The sequence below is a fragment of the Polypterus senegalus genome, chromosome 18 (assembly GCF_016835505.1).
Source record: "Polypterus senegalus isolate Bchr_013 chromosome 18, ASM1683550v1, whole genome shotgun sequence".
Classification (NCBI taxonomy): domain Eukaryota; kingdom Metazoa; phylum Chordata; class Cladistia; order Polypteriformes; family Polypteridae; genus Polypterus; species Polypterus senegalus.
The window spans coordinates 51,952,084-51,966,134 of NC_053171.1; the positions used below are offsets into that span (position 1 = coordinate 51,952,084).

A 14,051-nucleotide genomic window follows, 5' to 3' on the forward strand; every position below is an offset into this window, starting at 1 on the left:
CGGTGATGCTACCAGCCCAGCACCTGGCCGTCATAGAGTTGTAGAACATGTGAAGGATGTCACTTCCCACATTAAAGGAACACAGTCTCCTAAGTAAAAAGAGCCTAAGGAAAAAGAGCAACAAGGCATATACAACTTTGGAAAAAAATTCTTATTCTTCACCTTCGTTTTTCGGATGCTTCCGTTAGGGGTTGCCACAGCAGATCATCTTGTTCCATCTCTTCCTGTCCTCTGCATCTTGCTCTGCTTCAGTCATTCCATGCATGTCCTCTCTCACCACATCCATAAACCTTATATTAGGCCTTCCTCTTTTCCTCTTGCCTGGCAGCTTTATTGTTAACATCTTTCTCCCAATATATTCAGCATCTTTCCTCTGCACATGTCCAGACCAATGCAATCTCAACCTTTAATTTCCTCATAAAACAATAATTACCAAGCTATACAAAGCTTTCGGAATTGTACAGAGAAACATTCCATGTGACTTCAACTACAAATTACTTCACTGTTTCAGTTTTACTTGGACAGCAGTTACACCATCTTGTATATTTTGTAGATTTTCCTCTTTTACTCATCTGACAGCCTTTTAGATACCCAGTACAAGCTAGTCAAAACTCTGGGGGGAGACACATGCAAAGCACACACATACACAAAACGTCCGCTATTCACCCTCATAGGGCCCTTCACCTTTCAGTTCTTGTCTGTAGTGCTTGCTGCATTCATCAGACGTTGGGTCCTTTTAAACAGATAACAATGCCTTACATCTGTCATTTACAAAGTTTACACTTGCTCTCACTCTTTGCTTGACATCCAAAATTAATCCTCCTTCCACCACTACCACCATCTTCCAGTGACCAGTCCCACCACACCATCTCTACTGAATGGAAATCTCCTACCACCTTAACTGGTATAGCCAGTGAGGAGTCCACCAATGCCCATCAGTATCTGTTGTCCAAGTGAGGAGACAACTGAGGGGGCTACACACAGGAAAAACCACAAGACCAGATGGAGTCAGTCTTTGAGTTTTTTAGGCCTGTGCTGACCGTCTTTGTGGTGTCTTCTGTCACCTGTTCAGTCCCTAAAGCCACAGAAAGTGCTGCTGCTGTGGAAAAAATCCTGCATTATTCCTGTTCCAAAAAAGGCAGGCATCTTTTCACTTAATAAGTACAGATCAGTGGCACTTACATCTCTTTTTATGTTCAGCCATGTCAGACGTTGTCTTTCATTTTAGTTTTTTCTTTCTTTTTCATCATTCTGGTGTGTATTTGTTGTTTGTTATTTACTTATTTTTTAACTTTTGTAAAATATAGTGACTTTTATCCATCCATCCATCCATTTATATTTACTTTTTTATCTGTTAGATAATGCCTTTTCTATCAATCTATCTATTATATTGTACCTTTTACATCTATCTATCTATCTATCTATCTATCTATCTTACGTCTCTCACGGAGGCAACACCTCCTGGTTACACTTTCCTCACAGAGCCTCGTAGCGCAAGACAAGGCGGTGGACTTGCAGTAATTGTCAGAGTGGATTTAAACATCAAAAGAATCCCAATTGATTGACCATTGTCTTTCGAGTGTCTGGCTCTTAAACTAATAATGGAATCAGGCCCTGTGTTAGTCATTGTTCTTTATTGTCCTCCAAAATACAATGCATCATTCTTATCTGATCTGACTGAACTATTAACCCACTTAAGTTCCTTTTCCCAGAGATCGGTTATTTCAACATCAATATTGACATCCCCACATTTAAACTGAGAAATTAATTCCTATCCTTGCTGGACTGTTTTGACTTGACACATGTTGATTTTCCCACCCATTCTGGTGGTCTTATTTTGGATCTGATCTGTACTGTACTTTTGGACTATCTGTTGCCAACATTTACAGCACTGATTTGAAACTCTCTGACCATAAAGCAGTACTTTTCACTGTCTCATTACCTCTCCCTCCTCTTACCTGTAAACGACAAATTTCTTACAGAAACCTTAAAAATATCTGTCCCTCTGTTCTTTCTGGATCCATTTCTGATCTTTTCCTTTAAGCGTTCAACTCATTGTTATAACTCAGAATTGCGATCTATGAAAGCAGCTGGCTGACGTCTTGAGAGAATTTCATGTAAGACTGGCCTCACTGTTCACATCCAGGCTTTCTCTGACCACCAAAGAGCTTACAGAGAAGCACTAACTGCTGCCAAGAACATCCATTATGGCAGAATAATAGAATGTGGCCACGAAAACCCAAGGGTTTTGTTCTCTGTAGTTAATAAATTACTTCAACCTGCATCTGACCCAACTACCTCTTCTACTGAAGTCTGTGAGAAATTCCTCCACTTTTTCCGTAACAAAATTAAAGATCTAAATAATTCAACTAACATAAATACATCATTTGTTTATATCTTTCCCTGTTTTCCCACTCCATCCAGCTCCTTCTCTAAGTTTTCACCAATCACATCTGCGTTTGTTAATAACCTGCTTTGTAAGATGAGGCCGACTACTTATGTATTGGACCCCATCCCCACCACACTTCTTAAATCCTGTCCTCATGACATAATCCCAACTATTACAACAATAATAAACTCATCCCTAGACACTGGCTCTGTGCCGCTCACTTTTAAAATTGCTTCTGTAACCCCAATGTTAAAAAAGTCTGGCCTTAATGCTGACAATCTTGACAATTTTCAGCTTATTTCCCACTTACCTTTTCTGTCAAACGTTCTTGAGTATGTTGCAGCTTCCCAACTCACCAACTACTTAACTTCTAATAATTTGATGGAACCCTTTCAGTCTGGTTTCAGAGCACAGCACAGCTGTGAAACTGCTCTGCTACAGGTAACCAATGATTTGCTTATGGCAGCAGACTCTGGACAAGCCAGCATATTAATTCTGTTAGACCTCAGTGCAGCATTTGACACTGTCAGACATGACATTCTACTGTCCAGAATGGAGAACATGCTGGGTATCTCTGGCACTGCCCTCCAGTTCAAGTCCTATCTGACTGATAGGCAAGAGTTTGTTAGTCTTGGCAACAGCAGGTCCAGCACAGTGCAAATCAAGGGGTTCCACATGGCTCTGTCCTCAGTCCTCTGCTTTTTCTGTATTTATATGCTTCCCCTTGACCATATTATTCATAGCTATGGACCGGGTTATCATTTTTGTGCAGATGACACTGAACTCTATTTCAGCTCATAACTTGCCTCAATGAAATTAAAACCTGGATGGAGCAGAACTCTTTAAAATTAAAGTGCAACAAAACTGAACTCCTGCAAATTGGGACTAAAGTGCAACTTAATAAAATGAGCTCCTTCCCAGTCACTCTTGGCGGGGATCTCATTAGACCTGCCTCTACTGCAAGGAATCTTGGTGTCATTTTTGATTCCTCCCTTTCTTATTCTGCCCACATAAATCACATTAAGAAACTTCCTTACTTTCACCTCCATAACCTACCCCGTGTTTGCTCCTTCCTCTCCTTTTCTAATGCTGAGAAACTTGTCCATGCTTTTATCACATCCCGCATCAATTGTTGTAATTCCCTACTGGCAGGTGCCCCATCTAATCTTATATCACAGCTCCAGCTTATTCAAAACTCAGCTGCAAGAGTCCTTACTCGAACCAGCAGCAGCGAGCACATCACACCCATCCTGTTTCGCCTTCACTGGCTCCCTGTGTCTTACAGAATTGAATATAAAATTATACTAATAACCTACAAAGCCTTAAATAACTTTGCGCCAAACTACATCAATGACCTTCTCCATCACTATGTGCCTGTCCGCCCACTAAGATCCTCTGATTCTGGCAATCTTGTTGTGCCCCACACTAATCTACACTCCATGGGTGACAGGGCCTTCAGGTGTATAGCACCCAGACTCTGGAATGACCTACCGAAATTAATCAGATCAGCTGACTCCATTAATTCTTTTAAAAAACAACTAAAAACTCATCTGTTCAGGAAGGCTTTTAGCTCTACCTGACTTTATTACCCTTCTTTCAGTTTACAGCTCTGTCAAGATGCTCTTGTAACCTGTGTGTGTGTGCTAGACCATCAATTATGTTGTCTGTTAGGTTTTCTCTGAATTTACTATCTTACTCTTCTTTCTTTCTTTCTTTCTTTATTAATTTTGGTTTAGTACAATGCTATATATTGTATACCCTACCGTTCTTTCTTAAACTCTGTGAAGTGCCTTGAGCATGGGAAAGGCACTATATAAATAAAATGTATTATTATTATTATCTATTATATAGTGCCTTTCATTATCTATCTATCTATTATATAGTGCCTTTCATTATCTATTTATATATCTATCTATTATATAGTGCCTTTCATTATCAATCTATCTATTATATAGCACCTTTCATTATCTATCCATCTGCTATTTAGCACCTTTCATTATCTATCATCTATCTATCTATCTATCTACAGAGAAATTGAGATATAGATCACATACATATATAGAAATAAACAGAGAAAGTAAAAGGGGCTTTTATGTGTCTCCCTTATCTAAAATGAATAGCAGCAAAAGTCTCGAGCAAGTGAGTTTTTAATAAAAAAAATAAATAAATGAAAAATAAATTAGAGATGTGCAATGGAAAATAGTAAGTATCAAATAAAGAAATTGAAAGCACCAACCCCAGCTATCCACCTAGGCCTATCTTTACGAAATTTTCTGTCCTGTGTAACCACTTGAGAGACTGACCCACTGTCCAGGACACTGTACTCAAGCACTAACTACAATATACTGTATTGTCATAAGCCTTTTCTGACCACACTTTCTCTATGATGGCTGAGTCATTGCTCTTCCCGACTCTAAGCTCAAACAAGGCGCAGCTGTTAAAAGCTCCTCAGAAATATTTTCAGGGTCAGCTGTCTCTAGCAAGTTCTTAGTATATCCTACTTGAGCTCCCTCTGGTGGCCATATATTTTCCTTCATCCATGAATCCCTATACTGTACTGTATCCCTATGATGGAGCTCATTGCTTACGGCCCCACTTTTAAATGTGTTGGTTACAGGACTAATTTGCCTTAAGGTCTGTCTATCTTATTTTGTGCTCTAAGGATAGAGGTTAATTTAAAAATTGCATTTGTTAAATTATGAGGTCAAAAGGACAGGTTTACACAGTATTAATGCAACTTTTATGAAACAAGGGACGATTTCTAGGAAAGGTTCATATTTTAAGAGTAAAATGTTCCTTGCCTCTAAGAAGTCAGAGATTAGATAAAAGAAGACAAGCTTACAGCCTGTTGATTTATCCCCTTCAGAGTGCCCAGTTTTGTTTTTTTGTTTTTTTTTGTTTGTTTTGTTTTTTGGACTTTAGCGCAGTTTCTGTTGTGTTTTTGGGAAACTAAACATTAGCCTCAATGCTAGCTTCAGGATTTACTGTAGTCCCTAAACCTGTTAAATCACTTTAAACGATCCATTACGTTCTATAAAGCAAAAAAGACTCAATTTCCCAGCATGCATATGCTCCAGTTAAAGCACTCTGGTTCCCAGCATGCACAACTCCCACCGGTAAGCGGTCTAAGCCGCTGCACTCTAAGGACTCCATTCCCCGACAGGCACCATGCAGGAGGACGAACGGCTTTAGCCTTTGAACTGTGACCTGCGACTGAAAATAACCTCTTCAGCTGATCGAGCTGGATGATCGAGCAGGGAGGGGGCTGCGGTAACTGGGTTCTTGTGGTCTTTTCTTTTTGTTTTCAGCTGGAGTCGAACCACTATTCTGAGAGAATCAAGCCGTAGGCGAGGACGCGGATTCCCAAAGCCTTTCGCTGTCTTTCTGCTCGCGTTGTGGCTTCAGCCCGATGGGTACGACGATGTAAACAACAGGCTCACCCTTCTCGTATCCAACAGATAGATTAGGGGTCGTACGGATGCTCGTTGTGAACTCGGTGTACTCTGATTGCTTCTGACCCGACGTTTTCCCGTCCACTCCTTTGATGGTTTTTAGCTTGACTGACCCAAGCTCTTAACGGCTTTCACTGCAGACGTTTTGTGTTGTTTTGTGCTAAAATGAGCAAAGCTTGGCGTGCACCTGAAGGATTGGAGATGTGCGAACTCGGATCCTGGCTTTGACGTGTCAGGTGTGTTATTACCTTGGACGGTTGACTTTGCAGATTATTTTGATGTTTGTCGAGTATGGGCAGAGGCTTCAAACGTATATTTTAAGCCCTTGGGCAGGGCACTGTCAACACGGCACCCGGCCATCGTTGCCTTTACGATCTGATCATTTTGCCTTTGGTTCTTGATGTTGAATCGTCCCCAACAGTCCTAAGCGTCCTTTGTTTGTCAAGGTTCATGGTGACTTAAGGCAACTAGTGACGTGTTTTATTAAACTGTTCCACTTGGAAGGCAATTTTAACCTGTATGTTTGTAATAGGTATTTTATTTACACTTGAAATGAAGTAAAACAATATAAAACGTCTTACTCTAGTTACCTTTGTTATATCTCTCACCTGTGATCACGATCAGACAGTATATTAATAAGCTATTTAGTCAACAGTATTTGTGACTGGCAGGCAATGAGTGTGTCATCAGGGTCACTGGAGCCAGATGTAAGCACAAAACTTATGTGCCAAGAGAGCTATGCCTGTGGTGGCTCCACTGAAGCTCATTTTGAGTGTGATGAGTGTAAAAGCCTGCAGTGTGATCGCTGTGAGCTGGAGCTTCATCGACAGGAGCGCCTGAGAAACCATGAGAGGATCCGGATCAGTCCTGGGCATGTGCCCTATTGTGATGCATGCAAAGGTGTTGAAGCGGGTTTGGGAGCCAGCGAAAGGCAGCGGGCAGTTGTTCGGTGCCAGGGTTGCAAGATCAACTTGTGTGCTGAGTGCCAAAGGCGAAGTCACAGCAGTACCAACAAAAGGAAGCATCCTCTTAGTGCCTATCCCCCTTGTAGAGCCCTGCTGGCTGGGGCCATGCAGGATCAGCGTGCGGTTGAGAAGAAAAAGTTACTGGAAAGGATCTGCAGTTTCCTTTTGGTGAATGAAAATGAAGAGATTCAGGTAGAGGGACTCATTTTGTTACAATTACTTTGTGTCCATGTCATTGAAAGTTGAGCTTCTAAACCTTTTGTTTCTTCTTCTTTCGGCTGCTTCCATTTAGGATTCACCACAGAGGGTCATCCATCTCCATCTAACCCTGTTTTTTTTACCTCTTTTTCTGCTACACCGACTGCTTTCATGTCCACCCTCCCCACATCCATAAACCTCCTCTTTAGCCTTCCTGTTTTCCTCGTGGCTGGCAGTTTCATCCTCTGCATTCTCTTCCTAATGTACCCCTCATCTCTCCTCTGCATGTGTCCAAACCATCTCAATGTTGCCTCTGTCTTTTGGTCACCAAACTGTTGTACCTATGTTGTCCCTTTAATATACTCCTTCCTAATCCTGCCTACCCTTGATACTCAAGAGTGAAAATCGTAGCATCTTCAACTCTGCCACTTCCAGCTCTGCCTCCTGTTTTTCGTCAGTGCCACCATCTCCTAACCATACGACATAGCTGGTCTCGCTACCATTTTATAGACCTTCCCTTTCACTCTTGGAGGTATTCTTCTATCACAAATCACTCCTGCCACTTTTCTCCACACAGTCCACCCTGCCTGCACTCTCTTCTTCATCTCTCTGCTGTCCTCTTCATTCCTTTGGATTGTTGTACCCAAGTATTTAAATTTGTCTATATTCACCACCTCTGCTCCTTGCAGTCGTGCCCTTCCACCACCTTCTGACTTATTTTTGCACATGTCCTCTGACCTCCACCTCTCCAGGTTCGCCTATACTCTACAGATCACAATGTCATTCGTGAACATCATAATCCACAGAGACTCCTGTCTGACGTCATCTGTCAACCTGTCCATCATCTTCCAAGATAAAAATTCCCATTCTTAACTACCTTTATTTTCTGTAATCATCACATCTGGTTCAGGGTTATTGTGGTAACAAGGTGAATCCATCAGTATCCCCAGTATCTCTTGGGGGGACTCTGAAGTACTCCTGGTCTCATTTCAGCATGTTTGGAGTCTACCTATTGCTCTTCAGGTCAAGTGGTTTGCCGCCGTCTTGGGCTGCACATATGGACTACATCTTATCACAGGTGTGTTTGGGTTTAGTACCCATAGATACAAATTATTACTCTTTTTTGTCTTTATTTTTTCAGGTGCAAGGTGAGGAAGACTTTGTAAAAAAGCTAGATTGCCACTCTGAAGATCTCTTGAAAGTAGTGTCAATCTTTGGCAATACAGGGGAAGGCAAATCCCACACACTGAATCATACCTTCTTCCAGGGAAGGGAGGTTTTTCAGACCTCGCCAGCACAGGAATCCTGTACTGTTGGGGTTTGGGTGGCTCTGGACCCATTGCATGGAGTTGTAGTGATGGACACAGAAGGCCTTCTAGGAGCCAGTGCTAACATGGGACAGCGTACTCGGCTACTGTTGAAGGTTCTTGCAGTTTCAGATGTTGTAATCTACCGCACACATGCTGACCGTCTCCATGATGATCTCTTCAAATTCCTCAGTGATGCCTCAGATGCTTATCTGAAACACTTTACTAAGGAGCTGAAAGCTACCACAGCTCGATGTGGCCTGGATGTGCCCCTGTCCACACTAGGACCCACCGTCATAATCTTCCATGAAACTATCCACACAAAGTTATTGGGATCAGGTGAGTACCAGTGGGATTAAACCTGTAAATACCCAACTGGGGACACAATATTTTGCCTGAATTGATGCTTTCATGTAGGTAGCTGAATCGTTTTTAGAAAGTAGATTGTTTTGCTAGAAGTTTATATCTCTATATCTGGACTGACAATAGGGAACTTTTATTTTTAAATGATTAATTTAGAACATTTGGTACATTTCTAATTTAAAGAGTGAAACAGCTCTATAATAACTGCAGGATGGAACAACTGTAATAGTAATAATGAGCCAAACTTGAAACCAGGAGGTTGAGAATTAAACAAGATGTGACACAAATCTGTTAATCTGAAGACTGAGCAAGAGAGTCAGAAATCAGAATAATTCATGCAGCCTAAGCCAGAATACAAGATGTAAATCAAAGTCGAAGACAAGAAAACAATTTGTAGCCAGGGAGATTTTAACAAATGACGCTCACGTTTTAAGTTTTGACTTAGTCACAAACACAGTCTGTAAAGAAGTGTATGACGCTGATTTTTATACTGTCATTGTAAATAAGTAACATGTTGCACATTTCCAGACATTTTGTCTAGCAGCAACCTGGAAAACCTGAATTACAAACGACAATGTCAGTACTAAAACCAAAGTGGTACCTTGGGAAGGAGTATTCAAAAACATCCTAAATGTTTAAAAACAAACTAGACCCCCTTACATTCCTTGATCTAATAAAAAAACAAAATGCCTCCTTCTTTATTTTGAAAGGCCAAAAAAAAGGCTCTTAACAGCCAAAAAGAATAAAAATAATAAAATAAATTTAAAAAACCTGCAGATCATCATGTTGCATATGAAAAAGGTCCATCAGATAAGACATAATCAAAAAAGATGTGCCAAGTTCGAAAAAATAAATTGATCTGTCAACAAGCCCAATACGCTAATGAAGAATTAAGAAATAATAATCGCATGTTAGCACTGTCCTTTATATAGTCATCTTAAAATCAGTACTAAACGAAAGAGAAATGCTAAATTCAGAACCCTTGAGTTAAAAAATATACAATATATGTACTGTATACAATCTCAAAAACACCTCTGGAGAACACAAACAAATTTAAACAAAAATGATATAATGTAAGTTTTGTTTGAGTTACTACTTGTAACTGTTACACTCTAAGTGCTATTCTGTTAATGCAAGAGTGCACTTCAGGTCAGCTTGTATCAAACTGCACACAACTCTATAACAGGACCATTTTTACTTGGCCAGAATGTTGTAAGTTCAGCCTGTGGGTATGGAGGACATTTCTGAGCATAAGTGGAATCGAGCTTTCAATGGTTATATGTGAAGTTGATTTTGATAAACAGAAATTGAGTCCCATGCTGGTCAATAAGGGTAAATGAGAGGCAGGTGCAAGCACTGATATTAATGAGTCTAAAAATCAGCGGAGGACATGAGATATGACTAACAAGGACTGCTCCACAAATTCTATGCAGGCCACATTAAGACAGAGAGGTGAGGTCCCCACGCAGGTAGCGCACAGATAGCACTGCTGCTTGGCAACAAGAGGTTGTGGTTTCGATTCCCTGGCCCTCCCTGCTTGGAGATCACTTTGAGTAGTGAGAAAAGCGCTATATAAATGTAAAGAATTATTATTGATATTATCATTACTATTATTGAGTACAAGTGTGATCAACACACAGTGTGTGCATGCTGCCCTTTGTTGGAGAGGCACTCCAAACTAAAGAGACCCCATTATATAACATGACTGTATTCAGTTGTGGTGTGCCCAATGAGAGAGAGCGTGAGAGTGCTGTAATAATTATTTTTGGAATTTCATATGGGGCAGATTATGTCTAGTGAATCTGCCATGGTCCACTTCTATTTATATAACTATATCTAAGAATAAATCCAAGTATAAAAAATAATACAGGGTGATGCAAAAAGGACGGACATTTTTTACAAAATCACAAAATTGTTAATTTTTTGTTACAAAGAAATTTTATTGAAAGATTTGAGTTCATATTGAAATAGCATTTGACAATTTGTAGGGATGGAAATGCAGGTCTAAATGCAAAATATGCCTTACCGAACAATTACTGAGGCCAAGCTCAGAAGAATGCTTCCGAGCAGATCGACTTGGACTGCGCAGCAGGGCTAGTCGTACGCTTTCCACATTTTCAGGGGTACGTGCCGTTCGTGTAGCCCCTGGCGGTCTTTTGTTCATTAGTGTACCTCGTGTATGAAGTGCTTTAACCCAACGTAGGATAGTGTTACGAGAGGGAACAGCTTTTATTTCTGTGGATATTGAAATGGCAACAAAACTCATGCTGAACTGCGGTAATAGATTGGTTGTTCTTGACAAAACAGTCATACGCAAAAACGCGGTGTTCTATTGTCCACGGTTCCATGGCTTCAACTAAAAATAAAATGGAAAAAAGCTAAGACTATGCGAACCTAACGCCACCTACTGAACATCTGTCACTTCACCTAGTGGTGAGTTCTAGCCGTTTTAAAGACGTCTGTCCTTTCTGCCTCACCCTGTAGTAGTCTCTGTCTTTTCCACTTATTCACTTAAAACATAAAATTGATTGAAGAAAAATGCATGATTTATAACATTATGTGTAACAAAAAATAACCAGAAAAATACATAGGCACCCTTTACATGAATTCAGTTGTTTTTGTTGAAAATGATCAAACATACACATACTGGAATAACAGGAAGTGACTTCACATTAGCCAATCGTGTGTGATTGTGTCTAAAGAGGCATAACTAATGAAATTCTTCTGTCTTCTACAACAGAACTCTTCTATGTATGTTAAAAGTAAAATCCTCACAAAAATTGATTATGCGACATAGCTACATACCATCCATCCATTATCCAACCTGCTATATCCTAACTACAGAGTCACGGGGGTCTGCTGGAGCCAATCCAAGCCAACACAGCGCGCAAGGCAGGAAACAAACCCTGGGCAGGGCGCACACACACACACACACACACACACACACACACACACCAAGCACACACTAGGGACAATATAGGATCGCTAATGCACCTAACAGGCATGTCTTTGGACAGTGGGAGGAAACCGGAGTGCCCGGAGGAAACCCACGCAGATACGGGGAGAACATGCAAATTCCACACAAGGAGGACCTGGGAAGCGAACCCGGGTCTCCTAACTGCGAGGCAGCAGCGCTACCCTTTTCTAAAAACATTGGCACTATTCTAAAAACTTTTTACTAGAATTTACAATGTTATTAAAAATTTGCCTTCCTTAGAATTGTTTTCACTTTACTAGAATACAGGAATAAAAGAAGAACTAACGAGAATGAGGTCTAAGGCCAGATTTACACTTCACGCAACGTGACACAACGCATGCTCCAGTGGACGCTCCCGCTATGCAAGCATTGTACTGTTTATACTTGTGCTCGTACTTTACGTAAATCTAGAAAATTCCACCCAATGGCAGTGAAAGATATCGTCACAGCGAGAAAACGTTCGGCTTCGCTGTGTTGTGAATTGCCTTAAACATCTATTAAATTTAGATACCTTACCACAATATCTCTGAAAAAGATGTTTAATGATTACATCCATCAATCAAGGGATGCACCCATTCCAGCTAGCATTGGGCACGAGGCAGAAACAATCCCTGGAGGGGTCATCAACTCATCGCAAGGTGAATACAAGCACTCACATATACTAGCGTTATTTTAGTGTCACCAAATCCCTAAGTCTGCATATCTTTGGAAGGAAACTGGAGCACACTGTGGAAACCCAGCAGTAAAACATGTAAACTCCAGGCAGAGAATACCAGTGACGTGACTCCCTGTGAGACAGCAGTGCTACCACTCTGCCACCGTGTTACCCCCATGTGTGTAATTATTAACAGTATTCATTATTTAAACGAAATTACTGATTTATCTGTAAAATGTAACATACATACTTTAATGCATTTCATCATGAAAGTGATATCAAGTATAAATCTAAGGATTCTAAGGCTAGAGAGAGTTGGAATATCATACATTTAATGTGTTCTATGTGGCGATTGCTGCTTTCAGATCAGGAGGAAGCCCCAGAAGCGTGTAGCGATTAACAACTGGGTCAGTTTTAAGATAATGTTTATGACGATCTGCTTTAATGATAAAGTAAACTACGAGATTAAAGTCAAAATTTCCACTTTATTCACAAAATACAACTTTTCACTGTGTCCTTAATTTTTTTCTCTGCGGCTCAAATACAGTGCTGTACGTCCTGTAAAAAAAAAAAAAAAGACGACACAAAAGATGGTATGTGAGACTTTTAAAATGTATCGTGTCATCACGATGGGGAATACGTGATGCTTGAATATAAAAGCACATCGAAGCACGCACATCGATCCCATAGGATCCTCAAAGTGGCTTTCTGTCACATGTAGATAGTAAACAGAGACTCTGACGTCACATTCCAACTTTTATCACACTGCACTGCACTGCACACTGACTTTTTGCTGGGATTGCAACTTGCGCACACATCGTGTTAATTTCTGAGGACCTGCTCAGAGGACTTGTCAAATGAAAACTGGGAACGCATGGCAGCCATGATGCGTGTGTGTACGCATTCTGAGCGTGAAGTATAAACGAGCTCTAAAGGCTCACTAGAGAGAGAACCTGTGCTGTCTGCATTTTAAGTGAAGAAGTTTAGTATGGTCAAAGGCTTGAAGAATAGCGGGTCACAGGGCAAGAAAAAAGAGACCAGAAGATGTCAACAAGCAAGGTTCAAAAGGAAAAGGACTAATTGTCTTTTGTCAAAACCACAATAGAAGTCAAAACAAATCCTGATCAGAGGTTGAGAAAGTACACACCAAATTCTTTTGTAAACATAATTCACAATTTATATCAATAATCTTGGACAACTTCTATAGTTTAACAATGGCTTAAATTATCTCATCCATGTAACATCATCATAGTGTAACTTCCTGACAGTGTCCCCTAATGATATCTCCTAACAATCGGCATCTGAAATGGCGAAGTCCTAAGAAATCCAAAGTGGCATTGTGATCTCTTTAAAAACCTGATAAAGTAACTTCTTAAAATACAAAAGAGAATAACCACTTCTCCAAACTTTCAGACCTATAATAAAGAACATACTTAACCCCTCTGAAAAAAATTACAAAACAAAGTACTGTATAACCTGTGATTGTGATTTCATAACACATTCTCAGGAGGAGCCAAGGCTGAAACAAGCTGAGAAATCAAATAGCCAATATAAATTTAATTAAGCCCAAGTCAGTATTGGAAAATCACTGTGTTTTGGCGGAATCAGAATTTTTGAAGTTTGTGATATCTGATCTGCCCTACACTGATTTGCAAGGGGCAAAAAAAAAAAGAAGAGGTCAGGGAGATTGGCTTGACCTAGTCTAGTTTCTTTGACTAATGCCCATCTTTCTACAGAGCAAAAAA

At 40.4% G+C, this 14,051-nt stretch overlaps 1 protein-coding gene across 1 annotated transcript in view; it reads left to right on the top strand.

Annotated features, from left to right (window-relative positions):
* Positions 1 to 5,583: 5,583 nt before the first annotated feature.
* Positions 5,584 to 14,051, top strand: part of zfyve1 (zinc finger, FYVE domain containing 1) — a 42,862-nt gene continuing 34,394 nt past the window's right edge. Inside the window, exons 1-2 of the mRNA XM_039741280.1 lie at positions 5,584 to 6,998; positions 8,146 to 8,650. Coding sequence (XP_039597214.1) covers positions 6,516 to 6,998; positions 8,146 to 8,650 — 988 coding nt within the window. The 5' untranslated portion in view covers positions 5,584 to 6,515. The remainder of the gene's footprint in view (positions 6,999 to 8,145; positions 8,651 to 14,051) is intronic.